The sequence below is a fragment of the Anabrus simplex genome, chromosome 4 (assembly GCF_040414725.1).
Source record: "Anabrus simplex isolate iqAnaSimp1 chromosome 4, ASM4041472v1, whole genome shotgun sequence".
In the NCBI taxonomy this organism is placed as follows: Eukaryota; Metazoa; Arthropoda; class Insecta; order Orthoptera; family Tettigoniidae; genus Anabrus; species Anabrus simplex.
Genome location: NC_090268.1, coordinates 216,872,672 through 216,892,952, shown reverse-complemented (window position 1 = coordinate 216,892,952; position 20,281 = coordinate 216,872,672). Strand labels below are relative to the sequence as shown.

Here is a 20,281-nt window from a genome sequence, read left to right as displayed (position 1 = left end):
TATTATTACTTATATATTGTTCAATACGGACCAAAAACATGAAATTCATAACCATCAATGATGTAGCTTACCAGGCAAAACAGAAAGCCTTTCAATATCTAGGCCTAAAATTAAAGATAGCCAAATTACGCAAAGACATCGATTTCCTAAAGCAATGTATATCACTTAACTTGACACCTAATTTTCTAAGAAGCAATAAAAAGAAACATCGGACTTCACCTCAAACCATCAAAACTCAAAACAAAACAAACAAAATATGGTTAAGAGACGAAATTAAATTCTTGTACAGGAAGAAATATTTTTTGAATCAGAAATTATACGACACTCACCTCGCAGCGACTAAATTACTTTCAAACGCACAATGGACACGATTCTATCAAGAAGTAGAGAACAAATTATTCTACGAACTAGCCAAAAAACAGTCAAATTTGGAGAATAAACTCAACAGGCTAAAAAACTGCCAACTACATTACCAACAAACTAGAAACTCCAATAGTAACACGTTCGTTCGTACGCAGTTTCATCCAGCTGTTGTAAATCTATCTAACACGCCCTTAAGTGAAAGTGAACACTTAACTTTATCCAAAGGTCCGAAACACAACTGGCCAAACTTGAACAGCCTCAACATAGCCGCTACTATGATCACAGAATCAGAGCTAGCCATCAGCAAAATACCGGAAGACACGCAAAATGAGGTTAGAACCGATGTTAAAAGGAAACTGACTGATATCCTCCACAATTTAACCAACCCCGCAAATAACCTCAATAATAAAGAAAAAATTGCTGAACAAAAGCGCATATACGCCCTCAAGAAGAAAATTAAAGACAACGAACTCATCATAACCAAAGCTGACAAAGGCAATGCAACAGTTATCATGGATAAAAAAGTATATATTGAAAAAACAAAAAACTTTTTCACAGACAGCTCATTTTCCATAATCAAAAAAGACCCCACCCAAAAAATTCAAAAACTACTTAAACAAACTCTTAAAAACACTTCATTTTTATTTACCGAACAGGAAAAATCCAAACTCATACATATGAACCCAGGACTCCCCACTGCTAAAGCTCTTCCCAAAATTCACAAAACCGGAATTCCCATCCGGCCAATTATCAACTATAGACCGAGCCCCTTATACAGAATATCACAATTCATCCAATGTTTCTTAAGAAAAAATTATCAATTCTTATCCAAAAAGTCTATTAAAAATACATCTGAGCTAGTAGAAAAACTAAACAAGTTCAATTTGCAACCGGATCACTCCATCCACTCTTTCGATATTGTAAACATGTACCCAAGCATACAAGTATCAAAATTAATTCCGATAATTATAAACAATTTAAACAAAAACAGCCACTTAAGCAAACTAGAGATACAAGACTTTATCACAATATTAAAACTTATCATCGACAATAACTTCTTCACTTTTGACAATGTCATATATCAACAAAATGGTTTGGCAATGGGGTCACCGGCCTCAGGTATCTTAGCAGAAATATACCTGGACTTCCTCGAATACACCAAAATTGACAACGAATTCGAAAACATTCTCTTTTGGGCCAGATATGTCGACGATGTCTTTGTAATCATGAATGAGAAATCAATTAACGCACCCACCACCCTCTTAAGACTCAACAATATTGATCCTCATATCAAATTCACACTAGAATCCGAATCAAATCAAAAAATCAACTTTCTAGATTTAACCATCACTAGAAACTCAGATTCTTTCAGTTATAAAATTTTCAGAAAACCCACTCAAACAGCCTCCACCATTCGCCAAGATTCAGTGCACCCCCAGTCCCACAAACGAGCCACATACAACAGCCTAGTTCACCGAGCCTTCAGCATACCTATGTCCAATAAAGATCTAAAAAACGAACTCAACACAATCCGCGGAATCGCAAAATTCAACGGCTTCAGCAATCATTTTATAGAAAGGATAATCAATAAACACAAACATCGCCCAAAAACTACCCTCAAAAAAGAAATAACCAAACCTCTAACATTTTCCACCTTCACGTTCAACAATGATATCTACAAGTTAACCAACATCTTTAAGAAACAAGGCGTTAAAATAGCCTTCAAAACCAACAATAAGAACATGAATGTTTTATACAATACTTCACACATCAACAAGACCAGCAGTTTTTTAAAATCAGGAGTTTATAGGATCAAATGTACCACCTGTAAAAAAACCTACATCGGGCAAACCGGGAGAAACTTCATTATCAGATACCACGAGCACACTAACGCAATAAAATACAACAAGTTTTCAGCCATCGGCCAACACATGCAAGATTATAACCATAATTTCACCAATATTGAACAAGACATGGACATCCTCGTATTAGCAAACAAGGGCCCTTTACTGAACATAATGGAAAATTACTACATACACCTAGACCAATACTTTAATGCCAGTCACAATCTCAATGAAATCTCAGAGAAACCCAACATACTCTTCGATCTATTTATCACTTTCCTCAGAAACAATAATGCAGCCAACCTAAACTCAATCCTAAATTTAATCAAAGGTACTTTTCCAAGACAATTACACTTTCTCCCGCACCCTTCAGCCCCACCTTAAGCCCTCTTCCTAAGCCATATTTCATTTCAATACAAGAACTTACTGATTTCCATGATTATAATTTTTACAACACCCCATTTATACTTTATTCTTTGTTAAAAACCTCTTATTATGTATATTCCTTGTATTATTAACTATTACCATAACATCTCATTTCACTTGTTATTCTTTAAAATAATATTGTCTTAGGATTTCGCCACAAATGATCTTTGCTCCAATACGGCTGATGATGACCCCTAGATGGGTCGAAACTAGTACCGTATAATTTTGTAATTTTGTGAATATATTGTATTGAAAAGGTGGAAACATCTAAGTTATTATTATTATTATTATTATTATTATTATTATTACTGATTCTTGTTGCCACATCCATATAGCCCCAGAGTCTCTTCTCTTTCCACTTCTGCAGTCAGATCTCCAATTATAATTTCTTCCTTGTCTTTAAATGTATTTCTCCATTTCTGCAAGGACTTGTTCTATATTGTCATCTTTATTTCCAGTTTGTGGATCATATACTTGGAACAGATCTTGTGTTCCTGTCTCAAACTGCATCCTTGCTATGATAATTCTGTCATTGATCTTCTCCATCTCCTCCACTGTCCGGCTCCATTGCTAAATGGTTAGCATGCTGGCCTTTGGTCCAAGGGTTTGATTCCCGGCAGGGTCGGTCGGGGATTTTAACCTTAATTGGTTAATTCCCATGGCTCAGGGGGTGGGTGTACTGTGTATGTTGTAAGAGCATTAGAAATCATCCAAGGTAGTGCCCCATCCTCATAGATGTGCAGGTTGCCTTTATGGCGTCAAATCCAAAGACCCCACCAGGCCTCTTCGGAGACCACATGCCATTATTTTATCACTACTGCTGCTGCTGCTGCTGCTGCTGCTGCTGCTGCTGCTGCTGCTGCTACTACTACTACTACTACTACTACTACTACTACTGTAAAACAGCCTGTACCCTTCCTTCAGTTTTCTTTCCCCTTATCCTCTCCATTTTGTTTCACTGAGACCTAACATGGCTGTGCTCTTCTCTTTCATGACCTCTTATCAGCTCTTCAGTCTTGTCTGTCAGGGTTAGGTTGTTGTTGACTGTCCCAATTCAGATATATTGTGATACAGATCGCCCACTTCTCAGAGCTCCCCCAGTACCTGAAGACCGGGCGAGTTGGCCGTGCAGTTACGGTCGCGCAGCTGTGAGCTTGCATCCGGGAGATAGTGGGTTTGAATCCCACTGTCGGCAGCCCTGAAGATGGATTTCCAAGGTTTCCCATTTTTACACCATGAAATTGCTGGGGCTTTACCTTAATTAAGGCCACGGCCGCTTCCTTCCCACTCCTAGGCCTTTCCGATCCCATCATCACCATAAGTCCTGTCTGTCTTGGTGCGACGTAAAGCAAATAATAATAATAATAATAATAATAATAATAATAATAATAATAATAATAATAATAATAATAACCTGAAGAACTGTGCATCAAATGCGGGGACGCTCTAGCATTTTCCGAGGCCACACCATGTTTGCCCTCATTTTAGGCTATTATCACGATGAGTTTGCCACTCCCAAAGGTATTCTAGAGCTGCAGCCAGCAGGTGATGAGGTCTCTCCTAACATGGAGTACAGACACCTTCTGCAGCCACGCCTAACTTGGGGACATGCTGCTTGATGGATTCCAGTGTCATTTACTACAGTAAGGGGACCGTCACCACCTAAGAGAACTCGTTCATCTGAAGCCGTTGGTCTTCTTAGGGGGTAGAGTTATTTCTTGCCGCAGAATTGCTGGCTGTACAGTCCACTTCATTACTGTAGCGGATTGGACGGGCCAGACGCAGTCAGGTAAACCAACACAATATTTAAAAGAAACATGGAATGTAAATACAGTGAAACCTCATTAGTGCGTTCCTCATTAACACATTTGCCCGCTTAGCATGTTGTAAATTCAAAGTTCCGCCCATGAACCTACTACGCTGGCTTAGCAGGGGGAGAGGTGATACTCCCACGTGGCGTGTCACAGGTGGCGGATATGGGGTCCTAACCGGCTTGCCGGCGGACTTGAGGGAATAAAATACCTCTCGTGGACCAAACACACAACCCCCCTGTGGGTGGGGGACGCAGACGAAGAATACATCCACGGTATCCTCTGCCTGTCGTAAGAGGCGACTAAAAGAGGCGACCAAGGGATGATCAAATTAGAACCATGAAACAACTTGTGATTAGTACCATCATGCAGGGAACACCATGGGTCGCTTTTACTTCCGCGTAGTACCACTACATTAGGGACCAAATAGGTTTGCGATCAGTAGCAAACGAGAGCGCGATGGCTTTTACAGTACTTGTGATTAGTAGCACTTTATGAGCAATACCATGGGATGACGGAACCCATAGTTCTGGCTTGCCTATGATTAGTACCCACTGTACGAGGAACACCACGGGACAGTACGAGTCCCTATGGTTAGTACACGTAAGTGATGAACACCATAGGTTTGCGTTGCTTGTCAGTGGCGCCGCAATGTGTGAAACACAGTAGGTCTGTACTGTAATACATGTGTGAATTTCCTTACCTGTGAGTAGTACCATAATGTGTGGAATACCGCGAGTCTACGCTACTCTTGATTAGTACCGCAACATGACAACTACCATGGTTCTACTTTGCTAGCGATAAGTACCATTATGAGGGGCCGATGACTTGGATATTGGACTCCTTTCGACTACAAGCATCATCGATTCAGTATCGTGCTATAGAAGCAGTGCCTTGGTCAGTAATACTATTGTTTTATGCTGGCTTATGTGCATGAGAGGCACTGTGGATCGGTTCCACTGATCGTTTTAAATTGATATCCATCCATTCATTCTTCGTCCTCACATTTTGAATTGTGGTCAGTGGAGGATTTGGGGTTTTTAATTTGTCATTTCATTTCTTCTCATTTTGTACCATTAGGGGCCGATGACCTAGATGTTAGGCCCCTTTAAACAACAAGCATCAATCAATCATCAAAGTCCTGATACTCATCGTATTAAATCTATATAAAAATACCTCACATATCACGTCACAAATTTTTGCTAGTACGCTTATTACGACCACATTTTGCCTAGACCTGAAAATGTTACTGTATTTGTTATCCCTTGTTAAAGGAACATGATTTTCATCTCGGGTAAGAGCCGTCACCACAGCTGCGTAATTACGGGAAAAGGCCTTCATGAACTTCAAAGGATAAGTTGCCACGAACCTGCTACGCAGGCGTAGCAGGGGGAGAGGTGATACTCCCACGTGGCGCGTCCCAGGTGGCGGATAGGGGGGTCCTAACCGGCTTGCCGGCGGACTTGAGGGAAATAAAATACCTCTCGCGGACCAAACACACACCCCCTGTGGGTGGGGGAGGCAGACGAATAATACACCCACGGTATCCCCTGCCTGTCGTGAGAGCCGACTAAAAGGGGCGACCAAGGGAGGATTGTATTCGAACCATGCAACTACATGTGATTAGTACCACCACGCGGAGAACACCAAGGGTCGCTTTTACTTGTGCGTAGTACCACTATATTAAGTACGAAATAGGTTTGTGATTAGTAGCACACAGGAGCACCGCGCGGTCGGCTTTTGCAGTACCTGTGATTAGTACCACCATATGAGCGGGACCATGGGATGATAGCTACCATGGACCTGCCTTACCTGTGATTAGTACCCACTATATGAGGAACACCACGGGATAGGGAGAGGTCCCTGTGGTTAGTACTCTTATGTGATGAACATCATAGGTTTGCGTTGCCTGTGAATGGCGCCGCAGAGTGAGAAAAACATAGGTCTGTATTAATGTCGAATTTCATAAGCTTTGAGTAGTACAATAATGTGTGGAATACCGCACGTCTCTGCTACCATTGATTAGTACCGCAACAGGACAGATACCATGGTTCTACATTACTAGCGATAAGTATCATTCTAAGGGGCCTTTGACTTGTATTTTAGACACATTTAGACACCAAGCCTCCTCGATTTGCTTTTGGAAGTGGTCCCTTGGTCAGTAATACTATTAACTATGATAGTTTTTTGAGTCGGGTCCACTGATTGTTTTAAACTCATGTTCATTCATTCATTCATTCGTTCTTTCATTCTTCATGACATTTTTTATTTTGGTCAGTGGATAATTTTGAACTTTTACTTTGTCCTTTCCTTTCGTACCATTAGGGGCCGATGACCTCGATGTTAGGCCCCTTTAAACAACAAGCATCATCATCATCAAGGATAAGTTGCACTTTTGTGGAGCCAGCTGTTAGCCTCAGGAATGTTCAGTTTTGCTTGCCAGTTAACAGCGAGATCACTGAATAGCAGAGTGAGCCTGTTTGTGCTTTAATTTGCATTCCATTCAGAAGGTAGAAATGTATTTTGTGTTGAGTGGTAGAGTGAAGTGTGGTTAATATTTGTTGTGTTATACGATAGCCTATATCTGGATTAGAAACATAATAGTGTGAAATTGACTAGTATGGTGGATATTTGTCTTGTGATGGCCTAGTTATGGATACGGAAAATATTGTGAAATTCCTTAATAATGAAGTCAAAATTAAAATCTGTCGGAAAGTGGACTGACATAAGCGCATGAAGGTCGCAAATGTTGAAACTCGCACCTTCAAGTTTCGACTCGATCACTGAAGTTGGTCAAAGTTCCATTTGACTCAAAATAGCGACCAAAATTTCCTCGCATTTGCACATGGTCACATGGTCGAATGTAACCTCCAATTCATTGTCTATGAGTGTGACCAAAAAATAATGTTAAATAACCCACTGCTCTGAAATAAAAGGATTCTGCTAACATTTGTTTTAGAAAGAGTGTGATCTGCAATAATACTTCCATATTTCTGTTGGCCCCTGTGCACATGTTTTCATATTTGTTATCTGATATTTTTCATACCTTTCAGTGTACTTAGGTTATTTTATAATCCTCGCTGCAAAAGGTTTTCATATTTGTTCTCTCATGTTTTTCACATCTTTTAATACTTTCCTCTCATATTTAGAATGGTAGATAGACCTGTAGTTTTCTTCAGTGTACCCGCGGATACACGACGTAAAATGCCCTCATTTCGGAAAAATTGTACCTAGTGTTTCTATATACCTGTTGGATAGTTTTATTCATATATTCATTAGTACGTTTTCTTGCTTAACACATTCTTTTCCCTTGTCCCCTGCAGAAACGGCTTAACAAGGTTTCACTGTATATAGTATTTCCAACATAATTTTTACATTATTTACATTATTATAAATTTTCCAGCTAACTCAGTCATGGTTGCCAGCCTTTTGCCCCAGTGTGTCAATTTGGGCTCATCTGTTAGTAACTAGCACACTTACCAAGATGCATGGCTAATGTAGTGTAGGCTTGGAATTATGAATTTACTCATTCAGGACAAATATTCTCAAGTTCCCTATGGGAATCGAAATCTCCTCCTCTTTTTCCCTTATCCAGTTCCTGCTGGGTTGAGGCATTTATGGCACTTCTCCACCTTCCTCTCTCCTTCCTCCATTCCTCTTTCATCATTTTGTCCCAGCCCAGGTTTCTTTTTATTGCATTCCTCTTTCTAGGTCTCGCTGTCATTCCCTTGAACTTCATATCCATCATCTGTGTTTGTATTCTTTCCTCTTCTTTACACGTCCAAACCATCTTAGTTTACACCTATCAATTCTCTCATTTAAGTTTCCCATACTGACCTCCTTTCTCACATCTTCGTTTCTCAGTCTGTCATTCCATGTCTTTCGTATCATACTCCAGGGTGTTAAGTGGGGCTGGCCGGCCGGCCGGCCGGTGCAGCGCAGCGATTAGATGGGCGAGCTGAAGGTCAGACGAGCACATGGCAACTCGCTTAGCTTGGGGCCGGAAGAGTGCCCGTATGTATGAATCGCATGTAAATAACACACACACATAATAACGCATAATCAAAGTAAAATAATTTCTCACCTTGTCACAGATGATGTTGAAAATGTTGAAATTTTAATTGATATGCATTAGTTCATCTACCGAGATAGCCTCAATTTCTCTCGTGAGATTTTGAGTTCATCTGGAGTGTGAAAATAGGAGTGTTGGTAGCACTAACTGGAGACAGGATAATAGAGCCTACAGTTTTTGAAACCACAATCAGTGGGCAGAGATATAGGAATGATATTGTCGTACTGTTTTTTAAACAATTGATGGACAATGAATGCCAATCTGGATATTCCCAGCAAGACTTAGCAATCGCACATAGGCTAACGAGTCATTAAGTTAATTGAGGAATATTTTGATAACAGGGTAATTAGTAAATCATTGTGGCCTGCAACATCCCCAGATCTTATGGTTTGCGAATTTTATTTATGGGGAAAATTGAAAAATAAGGTTTATGCAACAAACCCTCACACTCTAGATGAACTCAAACAAAATATCACAAGAGAAAATGAGGCTATCTCAGTAGATGAACTAATGTGTATGAATGAAAATTAGAACTTCAAAAAAACACCAGTGAAATAAGTACTTTATTTGCAATACAGTATTTGCAGAGTGGGACTGAGAGGAATTCTTTTTCTAATGTTTACACAGTACGTACAGCAAAATGTAAAGTAATAATTGAGGAACGAAGTAGCAACAAGATTTCACATGGTATTGGCTAATAAATGAGATGTTACTTCTGTCCTTCTAAATTGTAGAAATTGTTGTCTGTGATACACCTAATTTCTTTGTGATGCTGACATTCATTCCCCCATTTTTTAATCGCCATTATGTGCGACTGTCCCTTTCCCTTTCTTTTGCGACATCTTCACAGCGATGTTTGGTTTAACTATTTAACAGACAAGAATGATTTGCAGTCTACATTTACATTGTTGTCAGCAATCTCCAAATGCATAACAATCAAAAATAACCATTGGACGTTATACTGGATACATTTCTCCGAAAATGTCATCAAAATACACCGTTTTGTACAATTTGTCATAATAAATAATGTCGTACTGATCGATTTTTTTTAAATACCGTGTCTATATAGGATTTAGACGGGACTGTTAGATTTTGCCTTTATATCCAATGCGTTGTTAAAAGCAATGTCGCAAGAAACAGTTTCAAATGTACATCAAAAGTATCTCTTGCGTGATTTGGGATTTCAGCTCACTTGTTCCTAAATTTTTCGATCCCATCCGGAACAAACAAATGAGCAGACACCATCTCATTTTTATTAATAATAGAGGTAATAAAAGCATGCACAACCAGTTTATTCTAGGCAACATCGCCAGTATCTTCTCGTCATACGTTTGCCTCTATGGCTATGCTGTTGCCTTCCTCACAATAATCGGAGTCCCATCCTGTCTTCAGACCTAATGCAAAGTCTGCAACTCTGCAGAGGGACAGAGAAATCCTTTGTGCAAGAATCTTCTTGGTTCATGTGAAGGCCAGATCCATTTCTCCGTTTCAGATGCTCACTTTCTCCTTGTGGGTGGGGGCAGTAGAATAAAATCCACGGTCTCTCCTGTCTGCTGTAAGAGGGGACTGAAAGAGGAACCAGGGACTCCAAACTTGGGAGTATGGGTTGGTGACCACTAGGCCCTTAGCTCAGTCTGGCATTGCTTGCACTTAATTGTGCCAGGCTCCCCGCTTTCATCTTTCTTATCCGACCTCACTTGGTCAACTCTTGATGTTTATCAACCCCAACAGTATTAGGTGTTGAGGCCTAGGGAGTCTTCAGTTTTATAGCTTTTTGTGCCCCTTCCCTTTCTTTTGCCGGAGCCTTGATTTTTCGATGTTCAGACCTCTTCCATTTTTCTTTCAGTTGTACTTCCTCTTAAAACATTAACCACTACCACCAGACATTCATCTAAAAAAAAAAAAGGTTTTTCCGGTTGGAATAATATGCTTCGTATTCTTCTTCTTCTTCTTCTTCTCAGTCTTATCGTGTGGCATACAGGACAGCGTTAACTTCTCTAATTTTCTTCCTCCAGGTGTTCTTGTCCCCAGCTTCCTCTCGTTTCTAGCCTTTATCTTTTAGGTCTTCCGTTATCTTGTCCCTTCTTCTCAACTTTGGTCTTTTTTGCTTTCTTCTACCATTTACCACGAACATTAACACATTGCAGTCTGGGTGTCCTTCACACCATTCACTAGCCCTGTTCCTAGCCACTTTCTACCTACTCTAACTTCAAAGTGGAGTGCATGCATACAAATAACTGTCAGAACTTCATTAATTTTTGAAGGACTACTGTGTTTCTTTTTGGAGGCCTTCCCAAGTAATCCTTGTACTCGTTTCTGGTGTGATAATCTGAATAGCAAAAATATTAAGGGATCGGTTGACCAGTAATCTTTCAAACACGACTTCTTCACCTGCCACATTAATATACACAAACAAACAAAATTAATTTCCCTGCTAGTGAAATCAGTCCATTTCAGTATTTTAGGGGATACATTGTGAAAATGTGACTGTGAATTCTGCTGATAGTGTAAGTTTCTCTAGCTGAGCTACATATTCAAAAAACCCTCACCAAACAGAAGTGCTGTTACTTGACCTATGGTTTCAGGTTCATTAGGCCATGCCTTTATACCAGGAATACCTTCAAAATCTTCTAGCCTATGTGCACTATTATGCATAACACAGTTGTCAGGAAACAGTAAATGATTCATATTATTTACCCTATTTACACTCGCAACACAGTTATCAGATTCAATTTTTTAACACAGCAGTTCCATGCTGTGAAGAAAAGGCTGTATCCTCATCATCACTTGAAACATTTTTGCTGTAAAATATTTCATCATCGAATTCTAAATATTTACCATCATTTGGACATTCTGAACCTGCAGCAGCACAAAACTCACGAATAATTTCATCGCTGTCTAAAACACGCCTTGCTGCTGACGGCATGGCTCTCTAAACTTTGTAAACATGTTGTCAGGAAATTTTTAAAAAACTATAAAATGAATAAGCTTTGTGCACATGTTGTCAGGCAATCCAAAAAAAACCTATAAAGTGAAGAATAAGAAATGCAACTATCGACTGTGCAAAACCATCTACAACAGAGTTCTATCTCCTGTGACCTTCAAATAGTTCTTGAATATCCCAAAACAAAACACAAAAATTCTGTCTGCAGCTACACGAGATAACCCGGGACTTGTCTGCAACACTCGGCGAGGCAAACACAAGTTTTCTCAGGACCCATCTGCATTGTGTGAATAAGACATTAAAAGACATTAAAAATTCAGTACAATTTAATGAGATGTCCTATAATTACTTATACATTGATAATGGTTTTGACCCCATTTAGGGTCATCTTCAGCCATTTGTAGACTAAAATTGACAAAAGGGTGTCCCAATAAAATGTATACACTCTTTAAATGACTATAACACAAACAGTTATTATAATACAGAAAAGTTTCAAAAATCAAAATAATGTGAACAAATGTAGAAACCACCCAATTATCGAAAGTGGTCAAATTGTTGGCCATTGTGGTCCAAGCAAAGCTGATTAACACTGACTGATTGAATCCAAAACATCCTAATTATTTCAATTGGTATCTCGGCACATTCTCTTTCAATGGCTGCTCTCAATTCATTTATTGTAGCTGGTTTTGTGGTGTAAACGTTGTGTTTAACATACCTCCACAGAAAAAAATCTATGGGGACAAATCAGGTGAGCGTGGAGGGTACTCGATACTTCCTCTTCGTCCTACTCATCTGTTTGGCAGGTGGCTATCAAGATAGGCCCTTACATCCCGATGGTAGTGGGGAGGTGCTCCATCCTGCTGGAAGTACCATTCTTCATTCCTAAATATCTCTCGAATGCGTGGCATAGCGGTATCATCAAAACAGAAAAGTCCAATTAAACCAAATGCTAACACACCCCACTGTAACTCCAGGTAAGTTCACATGGTGGTCCACTGTCACATGAGGATTGTTAGCTGTCCAGTAGGTGCAATTGTGACAATTAATGGAACCATTTAACTTGAACTTAGCCTCATCGCTCTAAACAATCTTATATGGTAATTGATTGTCCTCTGCAGATTTTGCTTGGTACCACTCACAAAATTCAATTCTCCTGTCATAATCATCTTCATTAAGAGTGCGGACTAATGTAGGAATAAAACTTCTCCATTTGACGTGCTTCAAAATGTGATGGACGCTCGAATTTCGGAACTCCTGTCTCACGAGCCGCTTGCCGAACGGATATTCTAGGTGATTGCTGAAGTCGTGCCATAACTTTTCTTTCTCTTGTGGGGCTGGTGGATGATCGTGGTCTTCCAGAATGACTTTTATAGACATCCATAACAGTTCCTTCTTTCTCAAACTTATCTCACCAACGAGTAATTGGTGCATCGCGTTGAAACTCTTTCTAAACCGTCTTTGCACTTCACTTATGTTCTCAGTCTTCCAGTAACGCTTTATAATAAATTTTCTTTCCTCAGAGTTTAGTCTGACTTCAGCCATTATTTTAAGCAGCCACACCTGAAAAAAAAGAGACAAAAAGCATGGTTGGTATGTACTGTCAAAGAGTGTATACATTTTATTGAGACACCATGTATATAGTGCAAATGTCCAACCAAATTCAGTCAAAGTAATGCTAAAAAATATTTATTTCTTCTACCACATTCGGCCCTGATTTGTCTGATGACCTTGCTGTTACTTTGCAATGCACATAAGGTGTAGCAAGAAACATCTTAATTGGGGCTTAGATGGTGTCGTCAGCTTCCACTTGGAAGGCCAGCGTACAGTGACCCGTCTTGTGAGGAATGATAAGTAATTATTATTATTTGCTTTACATCCCACTGACTACTTTGATGGCTTTTGCAGATGCCGCAGTGCCAGAATTTAGTCCCGCAGGAGTTCTTTAACGTGCCAGTAAATTTACCGACATGAGGCTGACGTATTTGAGTACCTTCAAATACCCCGGAACTGAGCCAAGTTCAACCTGCAAGTTGGTGTCAGAAGGCCAGCACCTCAACCGTCTGAGCCACATAGCCCGGCAGGTGTAGTGACGAACGAGAGTACCACTTGCTATAGACCAACGGTAAAGCATTTGTACGTTCAATCCTTCGTGATTGGAGAAGTCTTCCTCATGAACAGTCGAGACTTTCATCTGAAGACGGGGAGCAAAGTTCTCTGCAAAACATAAAGAATTTCACCGTGTTTTCTTGACACGGCAAAAGCCCAAAAGCTTACTATTTTGTCATTTTTTGTAGCATTGTATGGTATGAATAACCATGAGTACTTAGTATATACTCAACTTTCCTCTACTTTGTAAGAATAAATTTCTTGAGATATTACTCATTAGCTGAGCACATATTCAGGTCAGCATAAACCCACATTTTTAACAGTTCAAGAGGAGATTCTTATTTGTGATACAAATGAAAGAGAGGGTACCTTCTCCAATTTTATTGATGAATATATGCTCACTCTGTTTTGGTAGTCTAATAGCTGTCTCAAGTATGAGTGTCCACTGATTAATTGCTCTTAAGAGCACGAGACTCAAAATAATGGCAAAGTTTATTAGTAATGTGGTGCTTCATGGAATGATGAATTCTGAGAATCTTAGAAGTCTGTATCATTTTTCAAAATTGAATTCATTAGGACCAGATAAACCGGAATCAAGAGGTACTATTAAGAGTATAGTTCAATTGAAAGCATTTTTAAAACGGGCAGGTATGGCAGAAAGTACTCACTACCCATCAAACAACTGTTGAAAGTACGTACCTCATCGTCCCTAAAGCTGCAATGTGGATTCAATTTCCTCACAATAATACAAAATGTGGTGTTACGAGACAAGTGTGGCAGAAAAAGGATAATTTTCTGGCAGCAACCGTACTCATGTTTAGGGTGGTGAGTTCATAAACAAGAAAAGCAATTAAAGTATTATCCTTCTGGATCTTCATTATCACCGCTATGTCAAGCAGATGTTTTGTTTGAAAGATGCATTAAGTTACGTGTTTGTTTCTCTCTCATTTTGATATTATTTACTACATCTTTCCTTATTGTATACATTTCTATCTTCTTCCTGCACATAGCTCATAATTTGGTGTGAATTGATTCCAAAGCCTCGGGTCTTTTCCCGAGACTTAAGTACAGAACAGAGCATTCTCATAAAAGTTTGCAAACATTATTGATGGAATATTTGCCATTTTTATGAACGAAGTACAACTTGATTTGTGTGAAGACAGAATCAGAACTCAACAGCTGATGTTATGTATACTGACAATCTATAGAACTTGTCCTTTCTCCTATAGGTCATCCACTACCCTGACCCTCCTCCTCTTCCTCTTGATCTCTGTCATGTCACTTGTTTATCACCTGCTCTCTTCATGCCTTATGTTTTCTCCTTCCTTACCACGTGCATGCCATGTATTGGGTCGATGCATAAGTTCATGCGGTTCTTATATTTTATTTTATTTTACTGTCACGGTCATGCATTGTAACTCACAATCACAATCACTCAGTGATGTATTCACCTCCACTCTGTATGACCTTCTGCCAACGTTCAGGTAGCAGTTGAATGCCTCGCCTGTAAACTGTTTTGGTTTTGACTGGAAGAAATCTGTTAGCCATTCGTCATTGCCATTGCTTCATTCCCGTACACTGCACAAATTGTTCTCGCAGCTCCTATTACACTGGATCCTCGGTTAAACTCAGAGAGTAAAATGTGTCAGGAATGCTCACTTTTCTCAACTTGACATTCCATATCCGTTTGTCAGAAATATATACAAATAATATGTTCACAATCAAGAAAACCTGTGTTTCACAACACACAAACTCCAAACTCAGTTAAAACAACGGAATAACGATAAGCAATCCCTTCACGCCACATTGTTGCCAACCCAAAAGAATACCGCAGTAACTTATGCATCGACCCTATACTTTTCTTTATCTTTTCTGTGATGACATTCTCACCAGCTCTTCGTCAAATGTGGTAGCTTCATTTCTTAGGTCTTCCTGTCGGCGATACCTCTAGCACATCATCCATCTCAACATTCTGTTCCCTTTACCCTATTACCCATGCTTCTGCTTCATATATCTGTACAGTTATTATCACTGTTGTCAGAAGTATTTTTCCTATCACACATGATTTTGGACACTTCCTTCAGCTTGCTTCTGTCTAAAATGTGTATATTTTCTGTTCTTTTTCTGCTAGCTACCATGACTTCTGTTTTTTCTCTATTAACTTTCAGCATCTGCTGAATGATTTCCTTTGAGCACAAACGCATTAAGTACTCAAGGCTGTTGACTCTGAAATCTCAAAAAATAACACGAAGTTTTAATTTTGTAAAATTCAATATGCTAATAATGTTGTCCTTTAATTTTCAGAGAGTCTTACATGTGGAAGCTGCCCACAGTATGTTTGTTACTGGCCTAGAATTCTTGCCCAGTGTTTTGGATGAACCAGCTATAAACAGTGCAACAGAAACTGCAGTTGTGAGCATATCAGTGGATAATAGAGTGTGCATTCATGACCTCGGGTATAGAAGTAAGTATTCAGTTGTCTCCATACATATTTTTACTGATTTGTGTAATTCGAACTCAGCTGGAGTCTATTGTCTATTTATATACATTATAAAAAGTTTGTTCAATTAAACAAAACATGTATGACCTCAAACAGCAGTGGAAGATGTGTATCAAAGAATTTGGAATAAAATTAAATCTGAAAAAGACAAAGTACCTGGACTTTGAGGAAGCATATGATCATGTGTGCAGAAACAAGGTATGGGAAGCCTTACAGAAAAAAGGTGTCAAAAAACAGACAATGGAAAGAGTGAGGGAGATGTACCACATGAGTGTCAGTTGTATGAAAGTAGGAGGCGAGAGAACGGACTGGTTTGAACAAAAAAGTGGATTAAGAGAAGGAAGTGCTCTGTCACCTTTGCTCTTCATTGTAGTTATGGATGAGTTAATAACAAAAGTGGCAAGGAAAATTGGGGAAGGGAAAATGAAAGTGATTATGCTTTGCAGATGACTTGTTAATGTTGGGGTGGGGGGGGAAAGGAAGATAATATCCAGGAATAGTTAGATGCATGGGGAAGATGAGGTGGAACAATATGGAATAAAATTTAATGCCAAAAAGAGTTAATGATCACAACTAGAAAGAAAAAGAAAGGAATCATGCTTGGAAGGGAACAGTTTAGGAACGTAGAGAGTTTCAAGTACCTGGGAGGTATCATAGAGGAAAGTGGAAGAAATGAAAAGGAAATAATCGAGCTTGGAAGACAAGCAGGAGTGTTCCTGAAAAGTGTCAGAAGCCTGGTCTGTAGCAAGGATGTTCCTCAGAGGAGCAAAAGTGTGATATGCAGGACGTACTATGTACCTGTTCTGACATATGTAGCAGAAACTTGGGTAATGAGACAGAGATCTGTGACTAGGATACAGGGAAGTAAAATGAAATTTCTGAGAAGCAAGATAGGAGTGACAAGAATGGATAAGATGAGAAATGAGAGGTTAGAGATTAACCCATTCCAGTCTGGGCCTTAATATCCCTAACAAACGTTCTGGACTGGGCATTTTAAGGATCTTTAAAACATTATATCTCTGTACCTGTAGGAGATATTGGCATGATTCTTTTTTCTTTGTGCTTGTTTGAGCATCTAATTTTCAAAAGCGCTCTTTGTATCCTGTCAACTATTACTTGAGATTTTAAAATTGTTTATATATTATACCATGTTTTGCGAATGGAGGAAAGGTCTGACGGATAACGAAGCAAGTACATTTTTCTGAAATACAGTAATATTTACCCTATTTCGCTAATATAAAATGTGCATTGCAATTACAAAACAACAACGATAATAAGTACGATATAAAAATAATAATTTTTCAATAATAATAATAATAATAATAATAGTAATAATTACAATAATGAAAATGGGTGCTATTACGAAATTTTATTTTAATTGATAAATTTTGTTAAAAGTTACTCAAATGTAAAAATATTGTTCCACATACCACAAAAGACTCCTGAGAAAGAGAAAATACAGTCTTCTAAATAGACAACTTTACTAATATGTAGACAATCTTATGTATTCACACAAATATGAAATACGCGGGAACATGAGCTAGGCCGTAAAACGAACTCCAATCATAATGAAAAGCAAGAAGTTGTTTCGAATTCATATGTCAATAATATGTTCATTTGCGCATAAACTTACAATATATCATAAAATATCACTTTCGTCAAGCACATGTTTGCCGCGAGAAGCCATGTCTTAGAGCTCACTGAGTGACAACATCTACTGATGCATGCTGTTCAAATATATCGTAAATTCTCTGACTTAGACATATAATACTGTCATCTGCTTAAATATTCTCGTAACTAATACATTAGGAAACAGGATGTAACCACCAGAATGCGTGCATAGCTCGTTCTCGATTTTTAACAAATTGTCAAACCTTACTACGGGCTATGCCCACAGCGCATCCTGAACGTAATTTCGGCCGCTGCGAGCTATGCTCGCAGTTAGACCGGAAAGAGTTAAAAGAAGCACCACCACGGAACAGGATATGAGGCATTTAGATGGTATGGGTACATGGAGAGAATGGCAGAGGAAAGGATACCCAGGACGATCTCCTCTCGTCTTCCCACCACTTCTCCCTCTTCACTTTTGCCCAGTCCTCTCTTCTTCTCTCCACGCAGACACTCTTCCATTTTCATCCATCTGTCTCTTGGTCTTCCTTTTGGTTGTTTTCCTGCTATCTCCATTTCGTGCATCTTCATTTATTTTTATTATGAAAGGAATGATTCATGGCAAGAGAGGGAGAGGAAGGCCTAGACTGCAATGCTCTAGACAGGTTGGGGAAGACATAGGAGGAGGAAATGAAGAGACTAACAGAGAGGAGTGGACGAGCAGAATTGTTGCCAATGAATCTTCAGAGTAAAAATTAACAAGAAGAAGATTTTTAGTTCGATTTTTCAAATGTTGTGTGGATCCGTGAAAAGAAATTAGCTTATTTTTATGTCCTGGATTTAGTTAGTTTTGGAAAAAATTGCATTCCTTTCCTTGAAAGACCGCGGGGATTTATTATAGTTTTGTATTAAATAATATCACCAGTAGATGCCTAACCTCAAATATTATACGACTGCACTCTTACTTGAAAAACTCAAAATTTTAGAAATAGTGAGTTTTGCAAAGAAAGCTCACAATAAATTATTGTACACAGCATCTACCGGGGAGTTCTACTGCACAATCAGTAGCTGTGACTGCAAACTATATGGTTTATTATGTTATAAAATAAAGTTGTTACCATTACCGAGCAGCAAGGTCTGACCTCAGATCCTGCAAGAGCTTCCTTGCTAGGACTTTGCCACTCGAGGGAACACCAGAGACAACTCATCTGAACAGATGGAGGAACTCACTGCCCAAAGACGTCACCAAAGGGAAAACTAGTTCCTGGCGTCAACCTACCTTATTCAGTATGGAGGTCCCTCGACCACGTAATAGTGGGCGTCCCTCAATGCAAGACCAACCTGAAGAAATGGGGGATCCTTCAAGCAAACGCAGACACCTCGTGTGAATGTGGTGCTGACGAAGACCCAAGCCACCTACTTAACTGTCCCTTCGTGGACAACACATGCACAGCACAAGATGTTTTTTAGAGGAAACAACAAGGCCATCGCAGCTGCAGATTTTTGCAAATGCTGACCGGACACGGAAATGAATGAATGACCATTACCTCGACGACCTGAGTGGTGGCTAACCATGTTTTCTTCAGCATGTTGTATTATACAGTCTAGATGACTACACCAATGCTAAAATTTGGTGCAGAATGTGAACAACATGTCTTTAGATCTTTCAGTGACTTTACAAAATTTGTAACAAGTAGTATAAAAGTTTAATTGGAGTGTTCCACAATGATATTCTGTTAGATTTTCATTGCTAATAAAATGTTTTAAAACAGTGATGTTGAATATGTTTAACGTTTTTGATTGACTCGCTCTTGTAATTCTTAGCACAAAACTGAAATACTTCCGTATTTTTATCTTCCAGGAACTATACCACCGTGGGTTGCAATCATTCTTATCGTCGTGGTGCTATTCCTGTCCTTCGTGTTGTGCAGCTATTTAGGTCTGTGATATTTAGTGTAAGTGAATACGCTGTATATTTAATAAACGGGAAGAAAGGTGCATTTCACTTATTTATTTACATGTTCATGAATGTTCTATGCAGAAGGATGGGACATTCTGTGTGAAATCGGACAGTGTAGAATATGAGTATTTTTTAAAATTCTGAAATACAGCAGAACCCACTGTGTAAACAAAGTCACTAAGGGAACAACCATACTCTTTCTCCTCTATTAATACTGACGGTAGTAATTTATAGTTTGATTCGCTGTTGCTAATCATACAATTTAGGGACTCCACTTGCCAATACGACATCTTACATTTACCATTCAACTCACATGTTGGCACTATTTAATCATAATTTTGTCGTGACTTGCGAGATTATATGTATTGCCACTGCCATGTTGTGAAAAGTCACTACTGTTACATTTGCGGGAATAAGTAAACCTCTCTCTCTCTCTCTCTCTCTCTCTCTCTCTCTCTCTCTCTCTCTCTCTCTCTTTTTTTTTTTAGATTGTAAACCAATTTGGATAATACCAGGTAAGTGGAATTGTGGCGCATTTAATACAGTAATTGGTGTAAAATGGCGAATGTAGTATTTCATTAATACAGTGTTATTTCATCCAGTTCTTATATACAGTAGAACCTCGATAATTCAAAATCGGTTAATTC

General features: G+C 39.0%; 1 protein-coding gene across 1 annotated transcript in view; it reads left to right on the top strand.

Moving 5' to 3' along the window:
• The window catches only part of LOC136872583 (guanine nucleotide-exchange factor SEC12), an 86,766-nt gene extending 67,094 nt beyond the window's left edge, over nucleotides 1-19,672 (top strand). The window contains exons 7-8 of the mRNA XM_067146384.1: nucleotides 15,871-16,030; nucleotides 19,536-19,672. Of these exons, the coding sequence (XP_067002485.1) occupies nucleotides 15,871-16,030; nucleotides 19,536-19,621 (246 nt within the window). The 3' untranslated portion in view covers nucleotides 19,622-19,672. The remainder of the gene's footprint in view (nucleotides 1-15,870; nucleotides 16,031-19,535) is intronic.
• The last annotated feature ends 609 nt before the right edge of the window (nucleotides 19,673-20,281 follow it).